Genomic DNA, 15089 nt, shown 5'->3' with positions numbered 1-15089 from the left:
TCTCGACACATTCCAGCTTGTCAACATCTCCCTTCAATTGCAGTGGCCAGAATTGGGCACAGTATTCCAGATGTGGTCTAACCAAGGCAGAATAGAAGGGTAGCCTGACTTCCCTGGATCTAGATACTATACTCCTATTTATGCAACCCAAAATCCCATTGGCTTTTTTTGCCGCCATATCATATTATTGGTTCGTGTTTAACTTGTTGTCCACAAGGATTCCAAGATCTTTTTCACATGAACTGCTGTCGAACCAGGCGTCCTCCATTCTGTATCTTTGCATTTCATTTTTTCTTCCTAAGTGGATTATCTTGCATTTAAAGCTCTTGTTCAAGTAAAGAACCAATATAAATCTAAATGTGAAGTATTTCCTAGATTTTAGAATCCATCAGCCTTTCTTGCAGGTGATGTTTTTAATTAGATGTTTTTAATTGGTTGTTGGGATATTTTGATTAGTCCACTTTATGATGAAATTCAAAACTAATCATTGACTTTGTCTTAAATTACGTATTTTTTTAAAAAAAATCAAGTCATTTTAATTATTCAGTATTTTTCTCAGTTTCAAACAAGTTTGCTGAGGTATCTAAGACTAATATTCCCATCACACTTGCCAATCTTCCTCTCACCTTTGCAGGATTCCGATGGCGTACACTGGAAAGAAGCAACAGCCACACCAGCCTACACTTGTGTTCGGCCTACAAGAGTGGTTTCCTCCACTTCAGAGGAAGAAGAAGCTTTCACAGAGAAATTTCTCAAAATTAATTGTAAATACATAACTAACAACAAGGTACAGAAGGCTCTACCTACTCTGCAAAATAATGTTATTCCTTACTATTATTGGAAACAAATGTTTATTAACTAATTTTCAGTAGTGCAAATGAAGCCAACCTAAAAACTAGTTAAATCTGTACTTTTATTTGTCAATGTAGTAGTATTTGCTGGTAAAATAAATGTAGTTTTGGATTTGAAAAATCCAACAAAGTTTGTACAGGTGATGATGGTGACTAGTAAATGATGTCAAGCGCAAACAAATCTTCCACTATAAAAGGCATCACTTTTTAAATTCTTCATTTTTTAAGATGAAGTCTGAAAAATATTATTGTGGATGGTTTGAAGGATTCTGCATCCACAGATTGAACCAACCATGGCATAAAGCTAGTGGGGGCGGTGGAGAAATCAAATCTTCATTTTGCTGTGTGCCAAGTGTAGAAATATCCTGCTTCAGCTTCCTACCATTTCATGGATCTTGAGCCTCTCCAGAAGTTAAGTGTAGGCATGTGTCAACTCTGAAATTAATTTACATTTTTAACTTACCCTTCTCTGAGTTCGTACTTTTTTTGTTTCTGTCCCAAACCAGGTGAAGTAAAATATCAAACAAAACTATTTTCATACTTCAATGCTAAATGTAATTTATATATTGTTAGAATTATATAAACCATCAATTCAAAATGAAAGTAATTATTTAGTACTTATTGTCCAGAAATCAATCAAACAAAGCCTGCATCAATTTAATAGTGATTTTAACCATTCTAGCTTCCTTGTGGATAGCGAGCCAAACCCAGTTCCAACTGAATAAATGGGAATTCTTTACTAGGCTCTAGTCTATTTCATTTCTGTGTACACTTTCCCTTTTATAAGTACTGTGTTTGCAGTATATCCTGAAGAGAAGTATAAACAGAATCTGGGGGAAGACTCGCTTTGGGTGATTGTTTCTCTTGTTCATATGTGCTGTTGACATTTGAAACCAAACCGATTTCAGTGTAAGACTTCCTCAGATTCCTATTCCTTAAAAGACATTCATTTCCTTTTAACTGTTGCCAAGTGCACCTTCCGCCTAAGCAATAGGAGAAAAGCCTCCTTTGAAAGCAAAATATAATATCAAATGGGTATAGCAGAGTTTAGCCTGGGAACATGTTTCTGATGTGAAAAATTTACTCTAGTCCCTATGAAATAGATAGATAGATAGATATAATTGCTATGTCTTAGAGACTTGGAGAACAGATAACTTTCCTTCTAGACTCTTACAGATTGCCCCCCCCCCTTTTTTTTTTAAAAAAATGCTCTTTTCTGGGCTGGGAAGTCCTATATTGCTAGATAGGCATGCTCAGGAAAATGTCTTACAGGGTCTCAGAATTAATGAAAAGTAAGGTTTATGTGCCCCCCCCCCCAAACAGTAATAGTTTAATAATAGTAATAGTAATAATAATAATAATAATAATAATAATAATAATAATAATAAATATTTATTTATATCTCACCCTATCTCCCTGAGGGGACTCAGAGTGGTTTACAACAGATATCGGCAAACATTCAATGCCGTGAGAAGCTGAACAAAGACAAAAATGACCAACTCCCCAAATCCCAAAAACAAATCCACAGTGATGTTGCAGGAGACACTATGTAGCTGTGTCTTCCTGGCTGCCCACTCTTCACCCTGTGGCCCCAGCGTGGCAGTTGTGTTGCGAGGAGTGGCTCCTGAGTGAGGCTGCAGGAGATACGATGGAGCTTTGTCTTCCTGGCTGCCCCCTCTTAAAGTAGTTGATCCTCTTATCCATTATCAAAAGTTTGCTTAAATAGTCAAGTTTTCAATTCCTTCCTGAAAGTTATGAGGGTAGGTGCTTGTCTAATTTCCCTGCAGAGGGTATTAGAGCCGAGGGGCCACTACCCAGAAGACCGTCTTCCTCGTCCCAACCAACCTCGATGTAAGGGAGGTAGAATTGAGAGGAGGGCCTCCCTGGCTGATCTTAGAGCTCAAACAGGTTCATAAGGAGAGATGTGGTCACATAAAGAGGCAGGACCAGAACCATATACAGGCAATAACTTATAATAAATAAATAATTAAGGGTTCCATTTACTGCATACAACATTTCCCTTTTAAATGCTTATTCCTTGGTAAAGGTTTATGAGATGTTGAATTGGCTAGGCAACATCAGGATGAAAAATAGTATTCATTACACAATAAAATCTCACTGTAACTATTAAAATGTTTTAAAATTGGTTGGCTGGTTTTAGAGGGGAAAGTTTGATTACTTTTCTTGTTATCTTAGGGAACAGTCAACGGTGTGCTGCTAGTGACTCCAAATAATATAATGTTTGATCCACATAAAACGGATCCATTGGTTCAAGAAAATGGCTGTGAAGACTATGGCATCATGTGTCCAATGGAAGAAGTGATGTCAGCTGCTATGTATAAAGATATTGTAGACGGCAAAATAAAGGATTCATTACCCATGTAAGATAGATTTACGTATGAATGGGAGGTGTTGGTAAAAGAAAGTGTCTTATATGTGTGTGAAAGTTTCAGAAACACAAGAGGGAGGGGGAGAGAGAAAATGCGTGTAAGTTGCACTAGAAATAGCTTGGTTCTAGTTTTTCATACTATACCTTAGAGACCAGAACCATACATAAATGCCTTTTTTCCTAAATAAAGCCAGTTCTTCTTAGGAAGGGTTTCAATCACAAGTTACTTCAAGGCTACTGTCATTTTATTCCAGAAACATGTTCCATATCAGAAATTCACCTACTGCCTTAACCAGATATGGAAGTCATAAATCTTTCTGCCTAACCTTTTAGTTAAGCTAAAATATTCATCTTTTAAAAAAAATTAAAAGGAAAATTAGATTCTGATTTTTATGTCAGGTGTAGAAAAGGTCTAGGACCATTTTGTTCATCCAGGGCCTAATGAGGATTCTTATCTTTCCAAAAATGTGTAGCAATTTATGATTTTTTAAAAAAGCTTGAAGTGACTATAACTTCATTTCCAGTTTTAGAAAAAGACACCAGAAATTACTCCACACATACAGAGTAAAGGAATTCATGTGCATTACCCAAGGAGCCCCTGGTGGAGTTTATAATCTTGGTCTTAGAGCCCATGCTATACACATAATATTAATTAATGCTGCATCAGTAGGGTAATTCATTTTTATAGAATGTTTTAAGTCCTGTGAATGTATTTAGTAGAAGATTTATTGGGTTTCTGTTAGTTTTCCAGGCTGTAGCATTCTGTCTTGACGTTTTGCCCACATCTATGGCAGGCATCCTCAGAGGTGGTGAGACCTCACCACCTCTGAGGATGCCTGCTATAGATGTGGAAGGAACATCAGGAGAGAATTCTTCTGGAACATAGCCATACAGCCTGGAAAACTCACAGCAACCCAGTGATTCCAGCCATGAAAGCCTTCGACAACACATATTATTTATTCACTAATAGAAATGTTAGATTGGCAGTCATTGAGAAGTAGTATTTTTTTAAAAAAATCCATGAAAAAATGCACTGAGAAAACTACTCCCCCATCCACTATATTGCAGCACTTAAGCCTAGGAATAATATTGAAGGAAGTGAACAGATCAAAAGCTGTAATGACACTTGTTCAGTATATCAGTCAAGGTACTACTGTGCCTGGTGAGGATGTCTGTAATAAAGTGCAAACAATTCCTGTATATTCCAGCTGTCCTCCTGCTCAGTGTACTGGGTAGAGGAGAAGCTTGCTTTTCCTCTGTACTTGCTGGACACTTCAAGCCCATCCGTCAAACTCATGTATTCTGCTCCTTTCTTACCTATAACTTGGAGCTTGTTACAGCTCTGAGCTTTTACTCAGGAGGGGAAAACAACAGAATCCCACTGAACTCTGGGGCTTGGGATGGTATAAGGTTCACCTTTGGCTTTGAAGAAAGCCTTTGATTTTTCAGATCTTGGCTAACCTCTCACCATGTAAAAAAAAAGGTGGTTGGCACTTGGTAAATTAAAATGTATATGCACATTCACAAAATCTTTTGGAATCCTTAAAAACACATTGTAGCATCGTGTTATTGAAGGCTATGAATAGCCAGAATCACAGGATTGCTGTTAGTTTTCTGGTCTGTACAGCCATGTTTCAGAAGCATTCTCTCTTAACATTTTGCCCAATCTATGACAGGTATCCTCAGAGTTTGTGAGGTATATTGGAAGCACAAGGGAAGTTTATATATTTGTGATATGTCCAGGGTGAGAGAAAGGACTCTTGTCTGTTGGAGGCAAGTGTGAATGTTGCAATTTACTCACCTTGATTAGCATCGCAAAGTGTTGCAGCTTCAAGGCCTGACTGTTTTCTGCCTGGAGGAATACTTTGTTGTGAGGTGTTAGCTGTCCCTGATTGTTTCCTGTCTGGAATTCTAGAGTTTTTTAATACTGGTAGCCAGAATTTGTTCATTTTCATAGTTTCTTCCTTTCTGTTGAAATTGCCCACATGCATGTGGATTTCAAAGGCTTCTCTGTGTAGTCTCACATGGTAATTGTTAGAGTCGTCCAGCATTTCTGTGTTCTCAAATAATATGCTGTGTCCAGGTTGGTTTCAACAAGCCTTTGAAAATGACCAGTTCTAACTCAGCCCTACACATTGTCAAATACGGCCTTATTCTTCCTACCAATTACCCAGATCATTTCCTCTAATCGACCCTGGAATGAACAGCCACAGACCTGTACCTAGTATTATTGTTGCCTGCCATAGCATTGCATTCCCAGGCCCTCTAGAATTTTTGAGCTTGCACAAATCTTGGCCCGACCTTTTAAATTTTTAAATTGCCTTGAACAGGCAGGATTACTTTTAATATATGTGTGTTATGGCGACAATTTTTATTCTTATATTTTGTTTTGTTAATCTTATGGTTATGTTGTTTTTTACTTGGTATGTTTTATGATGTTATCTGGGAACCGCTCTGAGTCCCCTCAGGAAGATATAGCGGTATATAAATAAAGTTATTATTATTATTATTATTTGGTTCATCAAGTGCTCAGCTATGACTGACTTCCCTGGTTGAGTTAGTCTGCAGTGCCTTTCATGTTCCTTCATTCGTGTCTGAGCAATGCTGCATTTGGTGGTCCCTATGTAGACTTATTCACAGCTGCATGGTGAACTCCTGCAGAAGTAGACTCCTGCAGAGGTGAGGGGGTCCCTCTTGTCCTTTCCTGAATGTAGCATTTGTTGGATTTTCTTAGTGGGTCTGTAAACAATTTTAGGTTGTGTTTCTTTATCAGTTTCTCTATGCGGCCAGTGGTTCACTTGATGTCTGATAAGAACACTTTTCCTCTGGGTTGATCGTTGTCCTTACTCTCATGGCTTGTTCTTGGTCTTGCATCTCTTCTGATGTCTGTGGCCTGTAGAGCCCAGTTTAGGTGGTTCAGTTCACCCTGGAGGAGGTTGGTTCGCAGATTCTTTTAGCATGGGGTCTGTAGACCAATGGACACTCTGCCACAGACATCACTCTCCCTAAACCTGCACTCCCCAGATGTGTGGCATCATAACTGCAATGATCTCTAGTTAGCATGGTCAACAATGGGACTTTCAGAGACATTACATTGAGGCTGATGAAAAATGTTCCAGTGTTTTCAGATTTGTCTAGTAGTAACACTGTTTTGTTTTGTTTTTCATTGTAGTGATGTAGATCAGTTATCTGTGAAAGATTTCTGCCACTTAAAGAAAATTAATAGAAGCAGTACTGATGAAATGGACTCAAGGATGCGGGATACAGGGAATGATAGTGCCAGCACTGCTCCAAGGAGCACAGAGGAATCTCTTTCGGAAGATGTGTTTACTGAATCAGAACTCTCTCCAATACGGGAGGAGCTTGTTTCTTCTGATGAGCTTCGACAAGACAAATCTTCTGGAGCGTCATTGGATTCTGTTCAGACAGTGAACCAGCCTGGCACAGAACATGTTACAATTATTACAGACTCCGCTAATGTCCCTGGCTATGTAAGTACCAGTGTAGAAGAACAGCCATCGAATGAGGGCAGCAAGTCTGTAAGTGATACTGTGAGTCCAGAAGTAGCACAGACAGCACCGGAAGATGTACAGGGCACAGTAAAAGAAGCTGCTGATGCACAAGCACAATCCGATACAGATGTAAAGCCTAGCACAGATCAGAAATCTGTGATGGAAAATATACCTGAAGGTGAGGAGTGTTTGCGTTCAGAAGAAAATGACTCTGAAGGAGATATTGCACATAAAGACAAACTTGTAAAAGAGCCAACTCGAGATTCGGAGACAGATATTGAGACACTACGTAAACTGTGGAAGAGCCATACTATGCAACAAACCAAACAACAAAGGGATAACATGCATCAGGATACACATAAAGAAATGAAACACAAAGTGGCAACAGCAGATGGAGCACTAGAAGGTAAGAGCTTAGTGTCAGCAGAAAATGAAGTACTTGCTTTTCTTATAGTTTAACAAAGCAAAGCGACTGTGTTGGTGATGTATGCCCATTAGACAACCCTGCATCTTAAATGTCTTAATCCCATTAGGAGGGAAAGTAGCAGATAGTCTCACATTACTTTAATCAACAATTAAAATATTTGTCAGTTAAAATCAAGAAAAAAGTAGAAGTGGAAACGGTAATAGGAGTTGCCTTGATTTCCTTTCAGAGTCTTTTCAAAAGAGTATGATGAGAAACAAAATAAATGTGAGATATAATCAGTGTTGTTTTTTTAAATTAATATTTTATTAACTTTTTTCCTACCCTACCTTTCTCCCCATGGGGACTCAAGGCGACTTACAATAACATAACACAACACAATACATTTAATAATATGGCAAATAAATAATAAAATCAGAAATCAGTATTGTCGAAGGCTTTCATGGCCGGAATCACTGGGTTGTTGTAGGTTTTTTCGGGCCATATGGCCATGGTCTAGAGAGAATGCCTCTAGACCATGGCCATACAGCCCGAAAAACCTACAACAACCCAATAAAATCAGTATTTGAAATAAATGTAATAAAATCAAATAAATCAATATTAGTAATTACTAACTGTTCCAAAGAGTTGCTCGAATAATTCTATTGAATTAGTTGCTGCTTTCCACATTCTCCTGTGTGGCCCAGAAGCACCCCTGATCAGGGTAAAGGGGTAAGGAGCTGTGGGAATTCTGTGGTGTAAGTGGGTTAAACTTACTGTGCTGGAAGGACTCAAGACCAACAAGTCACAGGTTCAAATCCGGGGAGAGCACGGATGAGCTTCCTCTGTCAGCTCCAGCTCCCTACACGGGGACACGAGAGAAGCCTCCCACAAGGATGGAAAAACATTAAAAAAAACAACATCCGGGCGTCCCCTGGGCAATGTCCTTGCAGATGGCCAATTCTCTCACACCGGCAGTGACTTGCAGTTTCTCAAGTCGCTCCTGATACAAAAAAAAATGTTACACTATGCAAAAAGTGCTTTCAAATGTTGTGTTAAGCCATCATTGAGGTTGTTTAAGAGAAAAAGAATACAGGAGAGAACCAATTAAATAACAGCTGATATTCTTCATATATACATTGTTTCTGTATTGCTTCTCTCCTGTCCCTTTGTCATTTCTTTCAAGCTGGGCAAAGAAGTCCGAGACAAACCAGTTTTGTATGCATGGATTGGATATTATAACAAACTGTGGTTTAGACAGGGCAGAGTTGATACACCAACAGACCACCGAGTCAAGATTGTGGGTTATTAGCATTGGTGAGCGTGTATATCACAGTTTAGATTTCTACAAATTATCATAATTTGCAGAAATACATGAATGCTGTTTGAGTTTAATGAGATAATCAGACTCTAATTTGGTTAAAACTACTAATTAGCTGTCTTAGGCAAACTTCTATTAAGGGGTCAGTGGACAGAGGACGGAAATGATGCACGTGTGGTTATCCAGTATCCCGCAGAGTTTTGTAGTAACATAACAACATGGTTTTCAAATAACAATTTTACCTCTAATTTACCTTTTCAGTATTTTCCAACTAGTAGTTCCATTTAAAAGAAGTATTTTATCTATCTTATCTATCTATCTATCTATCTATCTATCTATCTATCTCCATGGGTGAGATTCAAAGTGGCATACAATGATTAAATGATCAAAATACATAATACAGAAATACAACAAAAGCATCATATAAGCAAAACTACATAGAAATACACAACATAAGCCAGCTTTGACAAAATTAATAAATTTGAAAAAACGTTATACCATTAAACAATTTTAAAAATTCCCATACCCTCAGGTCATTAAATGTTCTTCATTAAAAGTTGTTCTTGGGTCCTAAAAGCCCCATTTCTTTTAGGCCATGTTAAAATAATTGCTGGTCTGAGATTAAAATTCCAAAAGATAAACAATACCCATATATATCTGGCTATTGCCTGTTGTTGATCTTCCAGGAAGGCCTGGTACCATAAAAAAGTTTTAAGTTGAGAACAAAAGGCCAGCAGGAAGGGGGGGGGGTCGATTGCACCTCTCTGAGAAAGGAGTTCCAAAGCAGGTGGGGCCACCACCGAGAAGGCCTCTCTCTTTTTCCCACCAAACATACTTGAGATGGTGGCGGGACTGAAAGGAGGGCCTCTCCTGATGATCTCAGGGCTTGTGTGGGCTCATAGGAGGAGATGCCGTCCCTCAAGTAGGCTGGGCCCGACCCATTTAGGACTTTGTAGGCTAAAGCCAGCACCTTGAATTGTGCCCGGAAACAAACGGGAAGCCATTGTATCTGCTTCAGGCATGAGTTATTTCTTTCCCTATATCCTGGCCCTGTAAGCAGTCTAACCGGCCCTGTAAGGAGTCTAGCCAGTTGAAGTTTCCAAATTCTCTTCTGGGGCAGCCCCATGTAAAGCATGTTACAGTAATCTAATCTGGATGTGACTAAGGTGTGTACTATCATGGCAGCTGGCGCACAAGCTTTAACTGTGCGAAGGCCCTCCAGGCCACCGCCGACACATGGGTTTCTATGATCAGCGCTGAGTCCAAGAGGAGCCCCAGACTGTAAACCTAAAAGAAGACATATGGCTGTGATTTTTATGTTATTTTTCTTAGTTTCTGGTTTATTTAATATCCCTCCTTAATCCTGTGTGATTTAAGATAGCTACAGAAATGCTTCTCATTCTGCCTGATGAAGGAGACTGGGAGTTTCTGTCCCGACATACCAGAAACTGATACCATGTTTGAACCCATTGACTACAACTGAAAACCTGGCAGGTGCTCAAGTTGCATTAGCTCATAGCCTAGCACTGGTTCCTGGATTTTCACTCTGAGTATGGTAGTCTTTGGATTAAAACAAGGCACAATTGAAAACCTAAATTGTTAAAAAAACAAATTACCGCATGAGGAATTTAATCAGATTAATTGAGGGTTCCTGCATTGCTAGGGAAGCATGTTTTTAAAGGGGGGTTATTACTTCATGAAGAAATGTCTCTTTGTTTAGGTTGTAAAGATGACAAAAAAACTCTAAAATTATCTCTCTTTTTGAAAAGGGTTTATTTAGTCGAAACAAGGCGACAATTCAGTCAGCGGGGAATACAAAAAATAGCATAGCAAGGCATAGTTATAAAATATACTTCATATTTAAACACAATATTCTTAGAAAACGACAATAAAACCCTAAATTAGGTTTCTCTTAAAGGGTGAGATACAGAACAACTGCATGAAAAATTATTAACATGCATAATAAATGAGAAACGAGTATTTTAAAAAAGGAATCTATTGATCCAGTAGCTTTTAAATCACATTAGTAGTAACTCTACTTTGGCAGTTTCCATGCGCTAATTATTTTCTGATTTACTTTCTAGACTGCAAAGATTTCTGTTCTGGCCACTGCCAATAGCAGTCTAAATCAGAGTTGTGTAATAGGTGTTTGCTATCATGTTATGGCCCTATCCAATATGGTTGATTTGTTATTTAAGATATTATATGCAGCATTTATTTATTTATTCCAAAGTTTAGAAATCGCCAAGTTCCACATATAGATAAGAATTTTCAATACATCCACACCAGATTGTTAATGATAAAGGATAAAATGCGAGCTTCAAGGATTTTTTAAAAATATTAAGACCCCTTCTTCAGATGGATACTGATAAAACAACTGAACTGCTGTTTCGAACTGATTTGTTGTTTAAATTGAACAGTTGTAAGATGTTGTTTATGTTGCAAAGATTGCCCTTCATTCATGTAGGTGGCCAAATCTCTTTTTTCTCTGTACATGTGCAAGAGGCTCCACATGGAGTTGCCTTTGAAGACTATTCAGAAGCTTTAAGTAGTCCAGTGGGTGGCAGGTGGATTTCTAACCAGGCGTACAGGAATCATACAACCCTCCTGTGACGTCAGCTCATCTGGCTGTCAGTCTTCTACCAAGCACAATTGAAAACCTATAAAGCCCTAAACCCATGGTTCTCAACCTGAGTATCCCCAGATGTTTTGGCCTTCAACTCCCAGCAATCCTAACAGTTGGTAAATTGTCTGGGATTTGTGGGAGTTGTAGGCCAAAACACCAGCAGACCCATAGGTTGAGAACCACTGCCCTAAACGGTTCCAGCCCAGCTTACCTGTCTGAAAGTATCTCCCTCTATAGACCATCTTGGAGGTTAAGATCTACTGGGAAGCCCTGCTCTTATTCCCCCTCCTTCGCAGGCACGACTGGTGAGGACGAGGGACAGGGCCTTCTCGGTTGTGGGCCCTCAGTTGTGAAACTCCCTCCCAATGATATCATATCAGCCCCCCCCCCCCCTGACCTTCAGGAAAAAACTCCAAAAATGTGGTTGTGGGATCACACTTTCAGATAATGCGAATATGGAATGGTGCAATAACAATTGAAACGGCCTTGGACTACAATACTGGATTGCTTGGTTTTAAATTTTATTTTAATGTTTGATATGTTTTGCAGTTGATTTTTAATGTATAGGTTTATTTGTTGGCTGTATGTTTGTGTGCTGGGGGAGGTGACAGCTGACAGGGAGTTCTGGCGTGGGCTGGTCCATGAGGTCACGAAGAGTTGGAAACGACTAAACGAATGAACAACAAAATGTTTGTGTGGCATCAAATTGTTGCTGATATATATGTGAGCCACTCTGAGTCCCCTTTGGGGTGAGAAGGGTGGGGTATAAATATGGTAAATAAATAAGTAAATAAATAGATTTGTAGCCTAGCTTAGCCATAACATATTTTATCCCATTTATCTGATGAAATAATGGAAAGCATAACAAATAAGTACTTTTTTATTTGTTTATTTTTTAAAAAAGGTTCATCCTTTTGACAGAAGCTTCCCTACCTACATGGGAAGAACTGAGTTTTGACCATGCATGTAATAGATGTCTTGTCTTTGCTATAGCTCGATACTAGTTTTATTTGAAGAGAATAATGTAGTTAGATTTTTGGTAACTGAACACCAGGTCATTTCATAGAGGAGTAGCACATTGATGTTCCTGATGTTTGCAGATGCTTCTGTTCTAAAAAGAAGTGTATTAGTAAGCATAATTTCAGAATTCACATTTTTAGCCTAGTATTATTTGGAAATATGGCAACTATAGACTTTTAAGTAGGTATAGCTCTATATGAATCAAATATTGTTCTTAAAAGTACGTAACATGCAAATGTCTTAAACCGGTAAAGTTTGTTGTTTATGAAATCTTTTCGAATAAATTGACCTTTCATAGATAGGTAAAAAGTGACAACCATGGGGCCAAATTTTGTAGGAGATGAATACCAGCCATTGTTTTCAGTGATAGCAGTTGAACTGGATTTAGAGCTCCAACAGGGTCGAAATACAGCATTCTCTATGCCTGTTTATTCTGGAACTGGCAAAGATATGGCCATTCAGTTCAATCAAAGTCCTTAGGTGCATTTAGAGACAAGTAAAAGATTGTTGTATTCTAGGTTGCATGGATGAATAGCATTCAGTATCTTCTTCTTCGTATAATCTGCCATTTGGGAGTAAATCCTGTGTGGTCCAAGTGGTTATAAGATACGATAAAACAATTCAGTCTCTTAGCTATAACCTTGCATCCTGAATCAGGAGTGCTGTTGTTTCTCTGGAAAAGGGGAAGAGAGACATTTTTAAGAGTATGATGCAGAGGCTGCACCCTTTTTTGTAATCCGTTTATTTATTTTGTTGTGAAAAATATCTTGTTCTCTCTTATTGTAATGTGGGGGTTGTTACATTTTGAGGATTTCTTGGTTGTTTTAGGCCCAAGATAAATATTTCCATGACTACAAAATCTTATTTGGGAGAAGCCTCCTTCAACCAACACTGGGTCAGGCTTTCTTTGATTAAAATACTCTCTGTGGCCCAGGGATTGCACAGGACACTATTAATTAATAACATGAAATTAAGATTGAACAACTTTAGCAAAGATTCTGGCAAGAGGGAGAATGTGCTGGGGCTCCTGGAGGGCTGCATGCACCCATGAAACTCATTTCCCCATTCTGTTTAAAGCTGTTTAAACCAAGAAAAATATTGGTTACATGCATTGTTGAAGGCTTTCATGGCCAGAATCACTGGGTTGTTGTACATTTTTGGGGCTGTATGGCCATGTTCCAGAAGCATTATCTCCTGACATTTGACCTGCATCTATGGCAGGCATCCACAGAGGTTGTGAGGTTTGTTAGAAACTAGGAAAATGAGGTTTATCTATCTGTGGAATGTCCAGGGTGGGAAAAAGAACTCTTGTCTGTTGGAGGTAGGTGTGAATGTTTCAATTGGCCACTTTGATCAGCGTTTAATGGCCTAGCAGTTTCAAGGTCTGGCTTCTTATTGCCTGGGAAAATCCTTTGTTGAGAGGTGATTAGCTGTCCCTGATTGTTTCTTGTCTGGAGTTCCCCTGTTTCTGAGTGTTGTTCTTTATTTACTGTTATGATTTTAGAGTTTCTTAAATACTGGTAACCAGATTTTGTTCATTTTCATGGTTTCTTCCTTTCTGTTGAAATTGTCCACATGCTTGTGGATTTTAATGGCTTCTCTGTGTAGTTTGACATGGTGGTTGTTAAGAGTGGTCCAGCATTTTTGTTTTGGTCACATATTTGCTATTCAAAGACTATTCAGAGCATCTCAAAGTTTTAAACTATGAAGAAGACACACGAGTTTTTTAAGAAAAACATCCCTTCCAAATAATAAACAAACAAACAAACAAACAAGCCGGTCAAGGTGGTCCCAGTGGTGATCGGCACACTGGGTGCAGTGCCTAAAGACATTGGCCTGCACTTAAACACAATCTGCATTGACAAAATTACCATCTGTCAGCTGCAAAAGGCCACCCTACTGGGATCTGCACGGATTATTCGCTGATGCATCACATACAACAACCAGCATAGTGATTTTGTTTGCTGTGCATTAATCTTGTTGTGTTTCAAATAATAATAAATAATAATGGATTATATGAACTGTGGAGAAATTCATAACATTCTGGAAAAGAGCTCACCAATTACTTTAGCTTGGATATTTTCCCATTCTATGTCCACCATATAGGAACACTTTTATATTTTCATAGCATTAACTAATAGGTTGGATCTTTTATTTACCAACATATAGTGATGTGAAAAATACCAGTGAGGTCTATATGCTGTCAATTTCAAGTGTTTCCATTTTTATTTCTGTGTAGACTGTCTGAGAAAAAAATACAGGCAGTCCCCGAGTTACAAACATCTGACTTACAAACAACTTGTTAAGAACGGGGGTGAAACAACAGGAAGTGAGAGAAATCTACCCCTAATAAGGGAAATTCACTCCTGGAAGAGTTATAATGGGGAAGAGGTGTCTCAACTGAAGCTTTATCACTAAACCTTATTTCCACAGCAAGCCACTTTTTTTCAAAAATCAATTGTCACAGGGATAGATAGTGAGGTGCAATCTTCTGAAGAGGGGCACAGATAGCAAAACAAACCCCACAGGGGTGCTAACCCTGCCCGATGCTATCCAAAACTCAAATACATATATTTTTGGTTGGAGTTACACGTAAAACTGTGCCTGTTCCGACTTACAAACAAATTTTGTGTAACAATAAATAAAACTATAGAACCTATTTTGTTTGTAACTTGGGAACTACCTGTGCTTTCTGTGTCTGGCATTATCACAGAAGATTAGAATCTTGTTGTCTGTAATATTTTCCTCAGAGTTTAATTCTGAATAAAAGGAGCCCTTTTATATAAATAACATTTGAGCACCAGGACATTCATTGTTTCTGAAAGTAAAGGTGGGGACACCTCTAAAGGTCTGCACATTCTCCCTACCAAAGTAATTAATTTTCTTCCTAATATTCTTTCTTATTTCCCTATTTTACAGTTATATGAATTTTGAATTTGATTTCAATACGATCTTATAACATCTGCC

General features: G+C 38.5%; 1 protein-coding gene across 3 annotated transcripts in view; it reads left to right on the top strand.

Moving 5' to 3' along the window:
- Positions 1 to 15089, top strand: part of OXR1 (oxidation resistance 1) — a 279731-nt gene that overhangs the window by 219470 nt on the left and 45172 nt on the right. For all 3 annotated transcript variants that reach the window (XM_060775765.2, XM_060775764.2, XM_060775768.2), the window contains 3 exons: positions 635 to 787; positions 3048 to 3232; positions 6413 to 7158. In XM_060775765.2, coding sequence (XP_060631748.2) covers positions 635 to 787; positions 3048 to 3232; positions 6413 to 7158 — 1084 coding nt within the window. The remainder of the gene's footprint in view (positions 1 to 634; positions 788 to 3047; positions 3233 to 6412; positions 7159 to 15089) is intronic.

Source organism: Anolis sagrei, chromosome 4 (genome assembly GCF_037176765.1).
Source record: "Anolis sagrei isolate rAnoSag1 chromosome 4, rAnoSag1.mat, whole genome shotgun sequence".
In the NCBI taxonomy this organism is placed as follows: Eukaryota; Metazoa; Chordata; class Lepidosauria; order Squamata; family Dactyloidae; genus Anolis; species Anolis sagrei.
This window is presented reverse-complemented; position numbering and strand designations above follow the sequence as displayed.